Below are 18,433 nucleotides of genomic sequence, written 5' to 3'. Positions count from 1 at the left end.
ATACTCTTGATTAAGGAAATGTGGATAAAGAGTCTTGTTATTGAAAGTAATGGAAGGATGAGGAGAAAGAACAACAAAAATGAACACTACATTCCTGTAATAAAGCAGATACCAAAAATTGTGTGCTTAATATCTATGTATTCAAGTTCTAAAGAAATTCATAGGCTCACAGTATACTCAAGATATCTGAGAGGATTAGTTGAGGAAAACAATAATATTCTGCAGGTTGCTCTGTTTCATGTTTGTAATTCTGTTCCTTCTACCTCCATCTTTTCTCAGAGTAGTGACTGGTAAGGGGCATGACTATTATAAAACAAATGCCATAGATTTCTCCTTCTCAGCACCATAATGGATGACATATTTAAGACCCTCCCTAAGAAAAAAAATTTAGTAAGATACCACCTCCCACTCCTACCCCCAAATCAAAACATATATTGAAGTCACAAGGAAGTGAGGGAAATCTGGTTGGAGACAGAGGGAATAAGAACTGAAAACTAATGCAATAAGCATAAACTGACTCTGGGGCCACCTTACGGACTTTTGCTAAAGTAAAAGAGCCTTACCCTTTAAGAGCAGCCCTGCAGAATGGAAGTAAAGCTCCTACAAGGCGGGAGTGGAGAGGGAAGGTTGGCTGAGACCTCTGCATGATGCTGGTGTCACCAAAAGTCTTCATTTCTCTGGGATAAATGTGCATTAGTATGGTTTATGGATCATATGGAAGTTGCACGTTTAGTTTTTAGAAAACTGGCAAACTGTTCTCAAGAGCTTACTAGCACTATATGAGTGATCCAGTTTCTCCGTAACCTCACCAGCACTTGGTGTTTTCACTGTTTATTTTAGCCATTCTGGTAGGTGTGTCATAATATCTCATTGTGGTTTTAATTTGCATTTCCCTAATGGTTAATGATGTTGAAAATCTTTAGCCTCTTTGGTGAAATTTTTCTTTATGTCTTTTGTCCATTTTCTAACTGGATTGTCTGTTATTTTAGGTTGAATTTTTAGAGTTGTTTATATATTCTAGATATTGGTCCTTTGTTATATATGTGGTTTGTAAAGTATTTTCTCCCACCCAGTCTGTAGAGTAGCTTTTCATCCTCTTAGCAGGATCTTACACACAGCAAAAGTTTTCAATTCTGATGAAGCCCAATTGATCAGTTCTTTCTTTTATCAATCACATTTTTGGTGTCAACTGTAAGAACTCACACCTGAATGAAGCACATCTAACAGACACATTTTCTCAGTAAAGTATATCACAGACTCCCTGTATGTAGGGACACTGGGCAAGCACTACCTTGGGATAATTTTAAACAGCAAAATAACCCAAAAAAGGCACAAAATGTGAAAAACATGGCAGGAAGTAGACTGCAAAAAGGATGCTTGTTTACAATATGAGAGCTGAGAGAAGGGAGAGCATTGCATTATTCAGACTCAGCTAGGAACTCTCTCTCCTGGAGACTTGATCTGGTAACCTGGTCGGGGAGGGAGCCACACCTCTCATCACTCAGGATTCAGTATTTATAAGCTCACTGTGCTGGTTGTTCTCTTTTTGCCTATCTAGATCCATTTCCCCCTTCCTTTGCCTTAGGACACCATTCTCTAAGAATTGCATCACCTGGATCCCCTTGCTCCGGATTTCTACTTGGGTTTGGCTAATGGGAGGCACTATAACATGACAGTGGGCCCTTTCCTTGTTCTGAGGGTTAGGAGTGGTCTTGCTGTTGCTAGTTCCTGGGTGCCTCACCCAGGGTTCCCTTAACCCTGCCCACTTCTTATAAATAGTTCCTTCACTGCACTCCCCTCAGGGAAATCCTCTGAGAGTCTCTTTCCTGCTGGGACCCTGAATTATAGAGATACTTAATCCCCTGTTTTCAGAACAGTATCCAGTCCTCAGCTATGCCTGTTGCTCTCCATGCTAGAAATACTTTTTTCCTTCTTTTTAACCTTTCTTCAGAAAATAATCCCTCTGGACTTAGGGCAGTTGCCTAGCACTGGGGACTGGATGCGGGAAGAGGGGGTGGGGTTGGGGGGTGGGCAGAGAGAGAATCTTAAGGAGCCAACAGTGTCTTAGCTTAAACCCAGTCTTCCTTAATTTAGCAAACTTCCATCCCCACCCTACCCACTTCCTTTACTCCTAGACCAGACACTCCTGGTACTGAGTTCCAGAGCCTTTTGAGGATTCTGCTGTATAAATCAGGCTCTTTCCCTCACTGCCAGTTTAGGATTCTAGTGCCTTCAGGCAGCTCAGATCAATCTTCCATCATCTCCTTTCCAAAATGTTCCTAATGTCTCAGCTCCGTTCCCCCTACTGACCTGGCTAGTTTATGCTTTGGATAAAACAAAACCAAAATACAGTGGAAAAAAAAAAACCCAAACCAAGAAACTTTTCTGTAGTTTTAATGTGCTTCTTAGAGTAGGTTAAATTAGATGCATGGAGTAAATCTACCTTAGTCTGGAAGCCTCCATAAAGATTTTTCAAAATTGAGTTTATGATGAACATCTTGGAGTGTAAATACTCTCTGTCACCAAATGAGGCCAGATCCGTTAGCCTTAACAGCCAGCAGAGTTGGGAGTAGGGCTGATGTCCTCTTACGAGAACTGAGGAGGATGATTAAGACAGAGGGCTGAAGAGAAGGCTGCACACTTCTGCATAGAGGTGGATGAATACCCATAGTTAGAATGCAGTTCTACAACCCAGGGCACCTGTGCCCCAGTGCAACCCAGGGAAAAATGTGCAGTTCCTATACTGCAGAGTTGCATCTTCCAAAGTTTATTCTTTGGAATTCTAGTCCAATGATATCTGCTATGATAAAAGGATCAGGTTAGTTTGAGAAACATGTACACCATTCCTCCTCACCTCAGACATTCCAAAAGATGTTTACATATTAAAGGCTAAGGAGTACTGTCCAAGGTAATGTACAGATTTGATGCGATCCCTATCAAGTTACCCAGGACATTTTTCACAGAACTAGAACAAACAATCCTAAAATCACAAAAGACCCAGAACTGCCAAAGCAATATTGAAGAAAAAGAACAAAGCTGGAGGAGTAACCCTCCCAGACTTCAGACAATACTACAGAGCTACAGTAATCAAAACAGCATGGTGTTGGCATAAAAACAGACATATGGATCAATGGAACAGAATAGAGAGCTCAGAAATAAACCCACAGACTTATGGCTAATTAATCTTCAACAAAGGAGGCAAGAATATACAATAGAGAAAAGACAGTCTCTTCAGCACGTGGTGTTGGGAAAACTGGATAGCAGCATATAAATCAATGAAGTTAGGACATTCCCTTACTTCATATACAAAAATTAATTCAAAATGGCTTAAAGACTTAAATATAAGACAAGACACAATAAATCCCCTAGAAGAAAAAATAGGCGAAACATTCTCTGACATAAATCTTAACAACGTTGTCCTAGGGCAGTCTACCCAGGCAATAGAAATAAAAACAAAAATAAACAAATGGGACTTAATTAAACTTATAAACTTTTGCACAGCAAAGGAAACCATAAGGAAAACAAAATGACCACCTATGGAATGGGAGAAAATATTTGCAAATGATGCAAATGACAAAGGCTTAATTTCCAGAATATATAAATAGCTCACACAACTTGGTAACAAAAAAACAAACAACCTAATCCAAAAATGGGCAGAAGAACTAAAAAATCAATTCTCCAATTAAGACATACAAGTGGCCAATAGGCACATGAAAAAATGCTCAGTACCACTAATTATCAGAGAAATGCAAATCAAAACTTTAATGAGGCATCACCTCACACCAGTCAGAATGGCCGTCATTCAAAAGTCCAGCAACAATAAATGCTGGAGAGGGTGTGGAGAAAGGGAATCCTCCTACAGTGCTGGTAGGAATATAGTTTGGTGTAGCCATTATGGAAAACAGTATGGAGGCTCCTCAAAAAACTAAAAATAGGCTTACCATATGACCCAGCAATTCCACTCCTGGGCATATATCTAGAGGGAACTCTAATTTGAAAAGACACATGCACCGCAATGTTCACAGCAGCACTATATACAATAGTCAAGACAAGGAAACAACCTTAATGTCTGTCAACAGACGACTGGACAAAGAAGTCGTGGTATATTTATACAATGGAATATTACTCAGCCATAAAAGAGAATAAAATAATGCCATTTAAAGCAACATGGATGGACCTAGAGATCATCATTCTAAGTGAAGTAAGCCAGAAAGAGAAAGAAAAATACCATATGATATCACTCGTATGCGGAATCTAAAAAAAAAAAAAAAGAAAGAAAAGGATACTATGAACTCATATACAAAACAGAAAGACTCGCTGACATAGTAAACAATATTACAGTTACTGGGGAAAGTGGGGTGGGAAGGGATAAATTTTGGAGTTTGAGATTTACAAATGTTAGCTACTATATATAGAAATAGATTTTAAAAAATTTTCTGCTGTATAGCACAGAGAACTATGTTCAATATCTTGTAATAACCTATAATGAAAAAAATATGAAAACAAATATATGCATGTATATGCATGACTGGGACATTGTGCTGTGCACCAGAAAGACACATTGTAACTGATGGTACTTCAACAACAACAAACATAAATAAATAAAGGCTATGGAGAATCCCATGATTAAGTCACGTGATCGGCTTTCTTGTCCCCAGTTTTATTTTACCATGTAACTTTTTGCTTCCCACAATACCTATCACACCTAATATAACTAGTGCTATAGAATTTGGAAAAAATTCTATAATTTTAGCTCAATAGTTTTAAAGAGGGTGTAATCAAATGACATGTTGGTCATGAAACAAAAACAAAAATTAAGAGAGAAATCTCAACAAAACACTCACAGAACTTCCTCATGAACTTTCCATAATAAACTATGTCTAAAATGTACCTCTTGGCTCATTAAATGAGTTGACTTGCATTTAGGGATTAGCTGAACTCTTGGTGGATATCATCCAAAAATAATGATGTTTGGCTTTAGAATGATTGATATCAAGCCATCATCAGCTGGTCTGAATGTTTGTGTCCCCCCTCCCCAGATTTATATATTGAAATCCTAATCCCCAAGATTATTAGGAGGTGGGGGTTCTTTGGGAGGTGATTAGTTCATGAAGGCAGAGCCCTCACAAATGGGATTAGTGCCCTTATAAAAGAGTCCCAGAGAGATTTCTTGTCCCTTCCACATGTGAGGTTGCGGTGAGAAGACGGCTGTCAATGAAGAAGTGGACCCTCACCAGACACCAACCTGCCAGTGCCATGGCCTTGGACTTCCCAACATCTAGAACTGTGAGAAACAATGTTTGTTCTTTATAAACCACCTAGTTTATGGTATTTTGTCATAGCAGCCCAAACAGACCAAGACACTATCTTTCTTGCCACAATTAAAGTTCATCAGTTACTAATTAAAGCCATTGCTAGATCTTCACAATAAAATCATTTTTTTCTGCATAAAAGAAATGGTTATGTTTCTCTATCAGAAGGTTAAAGGAAAAGAAACATGCAACTTAGAGTCTGTGCATGCAGAGCATTTTAGGTTTCATCTTTTCTGCTGACCTATTTTGTTCATGTTTACATAAAGGAACAGGGCCCACATACTGACTTTATTAAGGTAATGTTTGTAGAGCTGTCTGTCCCTCAGTTAACTGGGCATTTGAGTTTTGTCTTGTCACCTAATCTTATTTTGTACAAACTTTTACATATAGGGACAGTGTTCACATATTTATTTTATTAAGTTACTCTACTTTGTATAGACATTTGTCAATTATTGGGAATTCGAGTTTTTTCAAACATTCATTTTTTGTAAATCTTTATCATATACATTGTTGATCATGATTTTGGAAAAATTCCTTGGATTATAATTTGAAAATGAGATTAAGGACAGTACGTTTTTTCTGGTTCGAATATTTTATTGCCAAATTGTTAAAACTTTTGAAGTCAGAACATGATGTTTTCTGGGTTCTTCTGACCAGATCCTAACTTAAATTCCTGAAAACATAAACCTCATTAACAAGTTCCTTATGGCTTCTCTAGAAAACAGATTCCAGCAACAAGGAAGAAATTCTGCTGTATTTTTTCTTTTCTTGCAAGAGGCTGGGTTTTGCAGGGAAAGATGAATATCTCAATTATAGAAATAATAAGAATTATGGCCATAGAATTGGTGTTTCTTCCCTGAATGCTCCTTATCCCTGAGGTCTTTATAGTCTTCTAGAATTGATTTATGGAAACGTTTTTGTGCCTCAGTTTTTGAAAAAGAGTACTTAAGCTCCAGCAGGTTGGTATGAGGCTTGGCCACTCCAGCTCTAGGAATCCAACCTAGAATAGGTCTTGTTTCTTCATCGTTTCCCATATTCAAGGTCAACCGTTCTGGCTTACTTAAAAAATGTTCTAAATTGAAAGCTTCCAAGTCTGATTTATTTTGTAAAAGACCATGCTTACTAAGACTCACGGGGTTTTGACACATGTTATACTGATTTAAATGTTCATACTGAATGTAATGGTCTGGGTTAAAGTAAGGTATAGTTTGGGGCTTTAATGACAGCTGTCTCCAGTACAAATCTTCTGTCTTTTTAGTATCCGTGATTTTTGGAAATGGTTTGTCAGAAATATTAGCCAGATCTTTTGCTGGGTAACAAGATGGAAATGCATAGGTAGATAGCAAGCTTTGTTCTTCCTTAATCTTGTCTTCAAATTCCTGTTTTTGATGGGTCACACCTGTGGGCATATTATTTCTGAGAGCCATCATTTCTGTAGAACTGGGTACTAAGGTATGAAAAGTACACAAAACTCTAGGGGTACAATCGGGACAGGAAGGTGGTCTTTTTTGGACAACAGCCTCCAAAGGACGTCGGTTCTGAATCAATCGGGCAATTCGTCCTTCCAAGGGTTGGGTGGGTTTTAAGACAGGATGGAATTTTTCTTGCTGCAGTGGTGGGATAATAAAAGAGAAAATCAATTAGTTAATAAATCTGGCATTGTCAGGATATTGTCACAAATGGCAGGTCAAAAGTCATACCCATTTTCACTATATGAGTAAACATAGGAGAGGGCAGGAGTATACACTGCAGTGTTCTTTGATATTTATATAAAGACACTGAGGAGCTATATTCAATATCTTGTAATAACTTATAATGGAAAAAAATCTGAAAAATAATGTATATGTAACTGAATCACTTTGCTGTATACCTGAAACTAGCACAACACTATAAATTAACTATACTTCAATAAAATATAGAAATAAAAATAAAGACAAAAATAAAAATAAAAGACACTATAAATTAACTATACTTCAATAAAATAAATAAAAATAAAGAAACAGACACTGAAACTTGGGTCCTAATAAGCACATGTTTTTCTCCTCTACCTGTTTTTTCTAATAAGGGCATATTTTTACTTGGCTATAGAGAAATTTCTCTGTGCAGGAACTCTTTGCTTTCAAATTTTCAAAGATATAAAAGAACTACTGGAACAAATTCCTGCCCATCACCAACAGATGGTGTTAACAGTTACATACAGTTATTTAAATCTCAGACAAAGCCTTATTAGGTCAAGGCAAGGGTTCTTAAACTTTGGTTGAATCAGAATCAACCGTGGAGCTGGCAGAAAACCAGATTCCTGAGCTTGATCCTTTGAGATTCCGATTCAGAAGGTCTGCAGTGGGGCTTAGGAATCTGCTTTCTAGAGCACTTGGGTGATGCTGAGGCCAGTGACATGCTATGCTTGGAGAAACACTGGTCTGAGGGGAGTTTGTTGTATCTGTGTTTCTTTTTGAGACGTTTTAAGTATTGTGAACTCAATCATGTCTGGAAACTGCAAAAGCAGTGAGAGTAGTCAAAGGGTTATTAATAGATATATATCTGTGGTAGAGCAGGAGGAACAGGGAGGAGTCGACTTGGAAGAGGCATGAGGGAACTTTCTGGGATGATGGTAATGTTCAATATCTTGATAGGGGCTTGGGTTATGAAGGTGTACGTGTTTGTCAAAATTCACTGAATGGACACTTAAGATCTGTGCAATTGTACTAAATGTATATTTTACCTTAAAAGAAAAAAAAATTGAACTCTGGTTAATGATATGCATGCTGAATGTTTAGGGTTGGAACATACTAAGGTCTGCAACTTACACCGAAATACAAAAAAAAACCAGTGCATTTACGGATGATTGGTGTGATGGAAAGATGGATAGATATGTGATAAAATAAGTACAGTAAAATGCTAATAGCAGAATCTATATGGGTGTTAACTGTAAAGTTATTTCAACTTTTCTGTATGTTTAAACATTTTTATAATATGTTGAAGAAAGAAAACTAAAAAAGAATTGATATATGATAATGATGGAGTTGATGGCAAAGATAATAAAGATAAGAATGATGAGAAAATAATCATTCTAATTTGGACTTAGAAAATAAAATGGACTTAGGAACATCCTTTTGGAATCTAATTTGTTCATAGTTGACGGAGTTTCCATAGTGTTATCAACAAATTTATTATAATGTTTAGTTAATCAGGTTCAAGTAGATACTATAAAAAAAAGGAAAAAAATCCCAGCTCTTTGAAATGCACTGTAAATTTATCATAGACAGAAAGGCATATGATATATCATGTCCTACTTTGATAGCATCCCCTTATGCAAGCAGCAGTTTTTAGTACCTTTATTTTATTCTACTACAACAAAATATTTCAATGAATACAAACATGCCCTCCCAGAGTCTGTTATTTATGCTTTAATCAGAAACCAGCAAGATTCACTGAAACATTCTTTTAAACCTCCAACTATTTTAAGCATATTTTATCTTGCTATTAATAAAAATTTAGGTGTTGCTTTATTTGTACAATAATTTTGCATATAATATACTTGACAAGCATCCTTTGGATAACTATACATGTGTTTCCTTGTAAAAATGATAAAGCTGCTTCCTGAGGGGCTAGATGCTACAGGGTCAAATCTGGGGAAATCTAGACAGTTGCTGAGTTCACTTGACAATATCAGAGTATATGTATAGTCTTTTCTAGCCTGAGAGAATGCTTGCTGCAAGTGAGAAATAAAGAAAATAAAAAACCCTTCAGTGCATGATAAAGCACAGTCTATGGAACTACTTCTGGTGTTATGATTTATATCATCATGGGAAATACTGAAGCTAATGTAAAATAAATGTGTTCAGTTCAGTCTAAAAAGAGTTCCTATTGAGATATCTTATAGTTGTCTTTTGGGGTATCTTTCCAGTCTACATCTTTGAAAATACTAATTTAAACAACTGTGTAGTTTTAGAGGATAAAATTTAGGTCCCAAATAAAATAACATAAATGTATACTATTAGGTCATTTTGTTTCATTTACATAATTAAGCCAAGAGATTATAACTTCTATCACAATAGGGCTTGATCATTTCTTTCAAGCCATTTCATATAATCAATTAAGAAATCTCTTGATATTTGCAGAGAATTTATTTGCTTTTGATTGTAATTCAGCCAACTCTCAATTATGTGGATATTAGCAAGAAGACTATCTCTTCAAAAGCAGTGATAATGTACAAGATACAAAATATGCAAAGATTCAAGGAATTTATTAAGAATCACATTAAATTAGTAGGTAAATGTTCATAAACCAATTCCTTTGTAAATTTAGCAGCGAAAGCATGGTAGACAATCTGTTAAACCAAACCAAACCAAACCAAAACAAAAACCCAGCACCGTGATGAGGAAAAGAAACCCTGCTTGATCTTCGCAATAGTGGGCTATTAATTAATTTCTGAATTGAGTTAACTTTTCCCTTTGCTAGCTTGGTCACCATACTCACAAAGCAAATAAAAAGTGGGCAAAACAAGAAAGAGCTCACTACCTGGATACCTTCCCCCTAAATAACTGAGAGTTGACTACAATTACTTACAGGCTCTGGGTCAAATCCTATCTGTCCAGTTAACTCTGCTACCTCCTTTTCATGGTAATCATCCAGTTCAAGGGGGTTCATGGGCCCCAGACCTTAATGGAAACATTACATCTTATTATTTGGTTAAAGTAAATGAAGAATGGCACTTAAATGACCTTTTATAGAAAAACTTACCTATTTCCCTTTATAACATAATCAGAACCGATAAAATGAAAACGAACTTAACTTCTCAGTTACTACCAAGAGGAACTTACCACCCACCTTATTTCTATTAGTACTTGGATTAAGAAACAGGGAGAAATATTAGAAGATAAAAGCTTGTAACAGCATTTGTCAAATAGTCCAATTTTGTTCTTTTTACTCGTATTAAGGTGAACTCATACCTGTAAAATCATGATTGTACGAAGTGATCCAGTGGGACCTCTCAAGATTTGTTTGTATGTTGGCTTCTTTCAGAGAGTTAATAGGGTCCCACGAATTTAAAGAAGTGTTAGGAGCGAAGGTTTTAGGTGGTTTTGGGTAGAATATTGGCTTGTTTTTCTCAACACATTCAGGAAACTAGAATATGAATATAAAAGATCACTGCTGTTAATGTCATCTGTAGAATGAGGGTCGATTCACTATCTCAGCAGGAAGGGGGTGGTAAAGGAAATTCCAGGCATAAGTCAGACACTATTTTTTCTTCATTAATTACTAATATTCTGCAACTGTAACCATATTTAGAGTTAAACACAATATTTTATCAAAGGAATGGTGAGGTTTTTTTCTAAAAGTCTTTTGTATTACCAAGGAGTCTCAAAATGCATTTTGGAGAAATATTCTAGGAGATACTCTACCTCTGGTGAAATTTTATTAAGAGATATAAAGGACTCTGAGGTACTCCTTTGGCTAAGTTTAGCCAAAATTGTGTGCCTCCCACTTCTCTTTCCCCACCTGAAATGACACCATATGATATCTTTCCTTTATGAATTTCTGATGAAGGTTAAGTCACTCAGATTTGAATAAAAATTTTCATTTGGGAGACATAACTGCTTTACCAATGGAGTTTGATTTTGTATTTTCAAAAGAAGGTATGAATGCAAAAGTAAATGAATGAATGAGTTTCACTGTATTCTTTCTGGTTACTTAGAAATTCACTTTTTCTCAGGTCGATGATTCTCAATAAATATTGACTGAGCACCTATATGTGCAAGGTAGTGGCAGGAAGCAAGGATGGATCAGAAACTAATCTGGCCAACTAGGAGCGTACTGGCTAGAAGGGGAGATAAGGTGTGAATATAAATGACTAGAAGATGAAAAGTAACTTTCCGTTATGAAAGAAGTTAAGACAAAATTGTTTGTAAGTTCAGAGGAGGGAGTGATTGATTCCTGCTGAACAGGGAAGTGGGGTTGGGAGGAGACAAGAGGCCATGTTAAGTAATCCCACAGGAAGCAGGCCTTGAGCGACATGCAGAGGGAAGGGGGCCAAAGTAACAGCAAAAGCAGAAGTATAGATGGAGGTGAAAAGTATGGAATGAACATTTCTTGAGCCCTATGAACTTGCTGCCCTGGCAGTCAGGCCCACCCTAACATTTCAGGTCCTGGGGTGTGAGTACAATGAGAGCCCACATTCCATTAGTCTAAATAGTTTAATTTATAAACCAAGCAAATAAACTGTTAAATAAATATGTTTCATTTTTCTACCTTGTCAATATATCCTCATAACAGCCTAGAAGACCAGGTTCAAATTTAGACTTCGAAGATTATCCCGAGTTCTGTACTGGGACACGGTGGTTCAGAAACAGTCAACCACTGGCTGCTGATCTCAGCACCCCTACTGCTTTCTTCCTACTCCCACTTTCATCCCAAACTGTGAGGTGCCTTGTATATGTGGATACACTGCCTCTCAAGCTCAAGTGCCATATACCTGTTACCTCTACTTCCAGCAAACAGCCATCTCTTGGCCACCCCTTTAGCCTAAAGGTCTATACTAGCTTGGCAGCATGGTCAATCACTGGGAGGATTCACTTGAGGAATAGACTCCATGAAGGCCCTGAAACTGGGTTCAAAGCTATTTTTTCAGGAAATATGCAGTCCAGAATCAGTCTGGGGCAGAAGACTGGGGACCATGGACTCCAAATGGACATGTCCTCTTGTCCCTATAAACTTCCTGCCCCATAGGAGGGGCACAGTTAGAGAAGGCCAGAGCTAGGCCTTATAAAAGTATGGGGCCTTTTAAAGTTCCTGGGCCTAAGGGTAATGCTGCTTATAGCAACCCTGTGAGGTTGGAAGGAACCCCATATTACATACATACAGTAGTCATGATAAAAGTCACATAGTAAAAAACTGTCTCAAGAAGCATTAAATAACCACCTCTATAAACCTTTCACAAATATGTGGCCTGCTTATCCAGGGCTAAAGAAGGCTCTCTTCATTTTCCTTCTCTTTACTATGATTTGCAAAGCCAGCTTATTTAGAAATAAGAAGGGCTTTTTTCAAATATTGTTCTAGATTAATCTTATTTCTTAACCTGGTCTAACTAACAGCAGTGAACTCATGGAATGCAGTCAAAGGCACAGAGGAGGAAAATAGGGAATGTGACATTTATTGTAGCCTGAGGTGTCTTGGGAACTCTTTAAGAGTCAGGAAACATTTGAGAGTGGAGAGCTGGCCAATTTTCAGTATGTTAAGGTGATGTTATTCTGAGAGGACAGTGAGATAGGGGCTGCTGGCGATCATTCACTCAATAGGTATTCAATGGTTAAATATGCTATTCACAGGGCAAAGCCTGTATTTGATATGGAAGGTAAGTACAAAGCAGGAAGGAATTCCAATTCCTGAGATGTAAGTATCTCAGCAGACACTCTTGTCTGCAAAGGAGTGATGTTAGGTGTTTTGAATTAGGAATACATTCCCAGGGGAGTAGTGCGATATAAATGGTTGTTACATTCCCAGCATAGCCCATAAAATCTATGTAACTCATAAATTATTTAATAAACATTTATTGAATACCTATGATATGCAAAACTATGTGCAAGCTTTTAAGAGCCCTGTGCTAGGCACCAAAACTCCATAAACTGCCATAAAATAACAGAAATTAATACTGTTATAATATGTTCAGTGAAACAAAAGTTAAGTATATATTTTTGTTTTGTTTTAGTCTTGAGTGACGGGGCTTAATAGGTTTATTGGGGAGCAAGAAAAGGTTTATTATGGAGACCACTTTGCCCTCTAGAGAGACTTTAGCTCTGGGGACACTAACTGGGTCTTTATTGGATCATATTTCACTTAATTATGTTGTATCAGTACCATTTTTACATTAAGAAATCATGATTAGGCACTTTGTCATTTGCTTATGAAATGAATAAAAGAAGATACAGCAAATAAGAGACTGGCAGAGATATGTTTCTTTGGTATCTAGTTAGGACTTTGGAAGAGAGAGAGTTGAAGGCACAAGAGGATGCGCAGTGGGAGGAAAGGGCTGCCTGGGATAGAATGAAGGAAAAGCAATGGGGGCAACACAGTGAATGGGGAGCTTGCATGGTAGGGAAGAGTGTGCTTAGAGTGTTTCCTATTTGGGTACCTTGGTTGCTGGGGATGAGGAGGTGAGAAGGTGAAACTGAGGGTGCTAGTGGCATGGAGAGGTGCACTGTGGGCAACCAGTTATTTGGTAAGATGACATGTTTCTAAAGGAGGTGCCTGTCTGTTAGTCCACTTCATTATCGTTATTGGAAGATGAGTGTGGATTATGCATGCTATTGCAGAGAGAGAGAACTGTCCTAGGAGTGAGGAATACCTCTAGGAGGAGGGTAGACACTTCAGATTGGAAGATGGCAGCTGGTTCAAGAAGGAAAACCACACTCCTTTGTAAGGGTGATGTGAGTGAGTTGTCTTTCCAAGGAAAGCCAAAGGTCTTTCTAAATATTTATGGAAAATTGGTAGTAGGCTCATTTAGGCTTTGAAAGTGGTTTGTAAAATATTTCAAATAGTCTAAGGTTAGGAAGGTTAATCGCATTTGACCTCTCCTCTGTGATTCTATCTCATCTTATTCAAAAGATGATTACAAGGTAGAGTTTATCCTAAATAACGGTTTCACATTGCAAAACTAAGGCCAAATGCTTGATTTCTTGAGAAATGAAAAGAACAAGTCTTCAGCCACTTGAGCAAGTAATGACAAAAATGATACAGAAGAGTCTAACATTTGTTTGCCAGTTATAAAAGGAAAGAGAATGTTCTGATTGGCTTGGCTCTGAATGGCTGGAAATGGCCAGTGAGAAAAGATGGCAGAGGAAAGAGAGTGGTAGCAGGAGAGGCGCTGACTAGAGTGACTGGTCTAGTGATCAGTAATGACTCTGATGGGGGAAACAGGGCCAGGCCAACAAGCAAAAAGTTAGGGCCAGCTCTGGGGTCTGAGTGGGAAAGAGGTATCAAGATTTCTGTGACTCCTGAAAGCATAATAAGCTTCATATACATGTAATGTAAAAGGATGAAGGCAAAATGACATTTAAAATATTCTGTCACATGAAAAAATGCTCAATATTGCTAATTATCAGAGAAATGCAAATCAAAACTACAATGAAGTATCACCTCTCACCAGTTAGAATGGCCATCGTTCAAAAATGCACAAATGATAAATTCTGGAGAGGATATGGAGAAAGGGAACCTTCCTACACAATGTAGTTTGGTGCAGCCATATGACAAACAGTATGAAGATTCCTTAAAAAACCAAAAATAGACTTACCCTATGACCCAGCAGTCCCATTCCTGGGCATGTATCTGGAGGGAACTCTAATTTGAAAAGAGATACTTGCACCCAATGTTCAAATAGCAGCACTATTTACAATAGCCAAGACATGGAAACAACCTAAATGTCTGTCAACAGATGATTGGACAAAGAAGTTGTAGTATATTTATACAATGGAATACTACCCAGCCATAAAAGAGAATAAAATAATGCCATTTGCAGCAACATGGAGAGACCTAGAGATTGTCATCCTAAGTGAAGCTGGGAAGAGAACGAAAAATACCATATGATATCACTTACACATGGAATCTAAAAAAAATGACACATATTAACTTATTTACAAAACAGAAACAGACTCACTGGCATAGAAAATAAATTTATGGCTACCAAGGGGATAAGGGGGTGGGTGGTGTGGAGGGATAAATTGGGAGTTCGGGATTTGCAGATACTAACTACTATGTATAAAACAGATAAACAACAAGGCCCTACTGTATAGCACAGAGAAATATATTCAATACCATGTAATAACCTATAATGAAAAGAATGTGAAAAGGAATATATAAATATATATGTATACATGAATCACTATGCTGTACACCAGAAATTATCACAACATTGTAAATCAACTATAATTCAATTTAAAAAAGAAAAAAAATACTCGGTTAAAATCAAGTCCCAGCACTAAATTTTTAAAAGGTTAAACCCTTTTTATTAGAGTATTCTCTTTTCTGAGACTATCCATTTCTTAATGTTGGTAGGTCAACAAAGTGTTATAATCATTGGAATAAAAATACTTGGCGCTGCTAACATGTAGTATGTGCTTACTATGTGCTAATATGGTACTGAGTGCTTTTACATGCATTTCATTCTCAAGACAACCCTATCAGTAGATTTTATTATTATTCCTGTGTTATCTATGAGGAAACTGACGTACTGAAGTGTTAAGTGTATTATCCAGGGATATACAGCTGATAAGTTTTAGAGCCAGGATGAGTCATGAGGTACTCCCAACAAACTCAGTTATCAATTTTATTTTTATTTCTTTGTCCAGAGAAGTGCAAAATTTGATTACGATTAGGGATGTGCCAGAAGAATGACTGGAAGTTTGACAACTAAGATCAATTAGAATAGATTAAGAAAGTGGGATTAATCATTAGAAGAATCAAATGAATCAGTCAAAATATTTATGTATGAAGTGCTATGGGGAATATGCGTATTATATTCTGTTTTCAAAGAGCCTTTAATTTAGCTGATGAAATACAAATACATGTGAAAAGTTACTGGTTATAAGTGTTGTAGAGTCAGAAGAGAGGGAATCACTTCAGTTGGAATAATTCTTTATAAATGGAAACACTTTCTATTTTTCAGGGTGCTTTCATATCTTTCATATGACCCTCATATCCTGTGAATTTTGTAGGACAGATCTTACTGAAATTATACTGAAACATTTTTTAAAGCTAGAGAAAAGAAACAAAATGCCTAATATCACTTAGAGAACAAATGGCAGTTACAGCAGGAACTAGAACATAGGCCTCTTGATTTGGTTCACTTTCTGTGCAAAAGAAACAATGAGGATTGAGCTCAGCCCTGAAGAGCAAGTATGAGACAGGCAGAATGGCCTGAGAGGTTAGCCTTCCAGGAATAGGAACTTGTATGCCATGAACTTGTTCAAGGAGCAGCAAGCAGAGCCAGGCTGTAGGAAGGCCAGAATCGAAGAGTCTTTTGTAGCTCAGTTAAAGCCCTGGATTTCACACTTAGGGAAAGAGGCGCTAACTGAGATTGCCAAGGGGTGTGACATGAGGACAGCAGCATTTTAATGAGCAGGTAGAAATGAGGGAAACTGACAGAATAAACTATGGCCTCTAGAATGACTTCTCATATTTCTGAGTTGCTCAGATACTGATTTTGACTGAAAGAATGAAAGAGATCCAGGAGAGTCTTTGGAGTTACTTCACATGTTATGAATCAAGAATAAATTGTGGAAACGCTACATATCTGCCAAAAGGATATGAAATCAGCTAGAAAACAAAAAAAGTGAATCATGGTCAAAATCTCAAATTTTTCATCCAGATAGAAAATAAAACCAAACTATCTTTTGGATTTTTACAAACATAAAGAGTAAAAACATTTTTACTTTGTTTTAAACACACATTTTAAGAAATACTTACGTCATAATATACACCCTGTCCTGGCCAAGCCAAGGCTTTCTTCTTTGAATCCATGGGAAAATCAAGCAGTTCGTATCTGTAAGGATTACCTGAAAAGTTAAAAAAAAAAAAAGATTACCTGAAAATTTTCAGAAAAGCAGTCTTCTAATTAATGAGGTTTACGGGTACAATAAACAGAAACAAGATAATAGGAGGTAGGAGGAATGTGAGTGCACACTTTAGTTACATAGCTATAGCTTTGAATTCTTGCTTCCCTTAATGAGCAACATGAGGGCGACACAGAGGAAGGATGAGTCTCGAACCCAAGTTCTGTCAGCAGAACGAGGGGGCACTGGTATCTTATTAATGAAAGGGATTCTTAGGTAAATTGTAAATCTTCCTCTGAAGGCCCATGAAATACATTTTTTTACTGCCTGTTTTAGGTTTTCCCTGCCTAAATACCAAGAAGTAGAGTTAGCACTTGCTTACCAAAAAGATATTGAAAGAGAACATTTAAAGAATATAGCTTCTTAGGTATTAGTGGTAGTTGGATAAGCTTTACCAAACACAGCATGGCTTCCTCTGGTCCTGTGATAAGGTCCACATTAAAGCAGGTTCTGAACACCCATCCCCATATGTGATAAGAACAAACATTTACTATGAGCCAGTTCTGTACTTAGGGCTTTTTATACATCATCACATGCATTTTTCATAACATTACTATGAAGAAGGTAGTATTATTTCCACTTTAACAAATGAGGAAACTGAGGCACAAAGGAAATAAGCAGTAGTTTAGACTTAGGCAATCTGCTTCTAGGGCCTGCACTCTTAGCCTATATGCTACTTATTTCTACTAAAGAAGGACAGATAAGTGGCAGAGTAGAAAACCTAATACAGTACTAGTTCCTGGAAAGGTCTTTTATAAAGGTTATTAGAATATACCCATCTTTTAAAAACCCCCTAAAAGTAACTAACTGGTCAAGGACAGGTAGATGCTTGGAAGAGCAGAAAATTAAGATGGTAACTTATTTCTTCAGTCCCTGGTCTACATCTACACTGCAAAATGTTTTGATAAATTCAACACATTTCCACGTGTTCTGTGTTCATTCAACATTTCTGTGATTTCTTGCTAACTAATTTCAGAAATTACCTAATTTAGGGATTGAAAAAAATTAATTTACTTTAACAGTTTACCTAATAAGATCATAAAACTTTCTTTTTTTAAAAATAATGACCATCAATAGCCTTATTTTTTCCAGTGGGGAGGTAATTAGGTTTCTTTATTTATTTAGTTTATTTTTTCTTTAATGGAGGTACTGGGTATTGAACCCAGGATCTTACGCATGCTAAGCATGCACTCTATCACTTGAGCTATATACCCTTCCCCTCAAGATCATAAAAATTTCAATTGCTTAGATATCCTATCTTATATATATCCTATTTAGTGTCATATATACATATGTATGTATTTATCTGTATGTACATGTATTTGATACAACTTTCACTATCTTTTATCAGTGAAAAGATTCAGCATGTTGGACACATATTGGAATCATTATAATGGTAGAGATACATGGTAGCATGTAGCACTATGGTATATATGGTAGCAGAGTATGTAATAAAAATAGTAGCTGCTGGAAATATACACAAAATGTTATGATAAATCACAGAGAAAAAAATGT

The 18,433-nt window shown here is 36.9% G+C and overlaps 1 protein-coding gene across 2 annotated transcripts in view; it reads right to left on the bottom strand.

Moving 5' to 3' along the window:
* Positions 1-5,885: 5,885 nt before the first annotated feature.
* SPMIP4 (sperm microtubule inner protein 4) overlaps positions 5,886-18,433 on the bottom strand; it is a 39,431-nt gene continuing 26,883 nt past the window's right edge. For both annotated transcript variants that reach the window (XM_031674120.2, XM_072964811.1), the window contains 4 exons: positions 16,773-16,861; positions 10,265-10,439; positions 9,882-9,973; positions 5,886-6,919 (listed from right to left, as the gene is read on the bottom strand). In XM_031674120.2, the coding sequence (XP_031529980.2) occupies positions 6,119-6,919; positions 9,882-9,973; positions 10,265-10,439; positions 16,773-16,861 (1,157 nt within the window). In that variant the 3' untranslated portion in view covers positions 5,886-6,118. The remainder of the gene's footprint in view (positions 6,920-9,881; positions 9,974-10,264; positions 10,440-16,772; positions 16,862-18,433) is intronic.

Source organism: Vicugna pacos, chromosome 7 (genome assembly GCF_048564905.1).
Source record: "Vicugna pacos chromosome 7, VicPac4, whole genome shotgun sequence".
Classification (NCBI taxonomy): domain Eukaryota; kingdom Metazoa; phylum Chordata; class Mammalia; order Artiodactyla; family Camelidae; genus Vicugna; species Vicugna pacos.
This window is presented reverse-complemented; position numbering and strand designations above follow the sequence as displayed.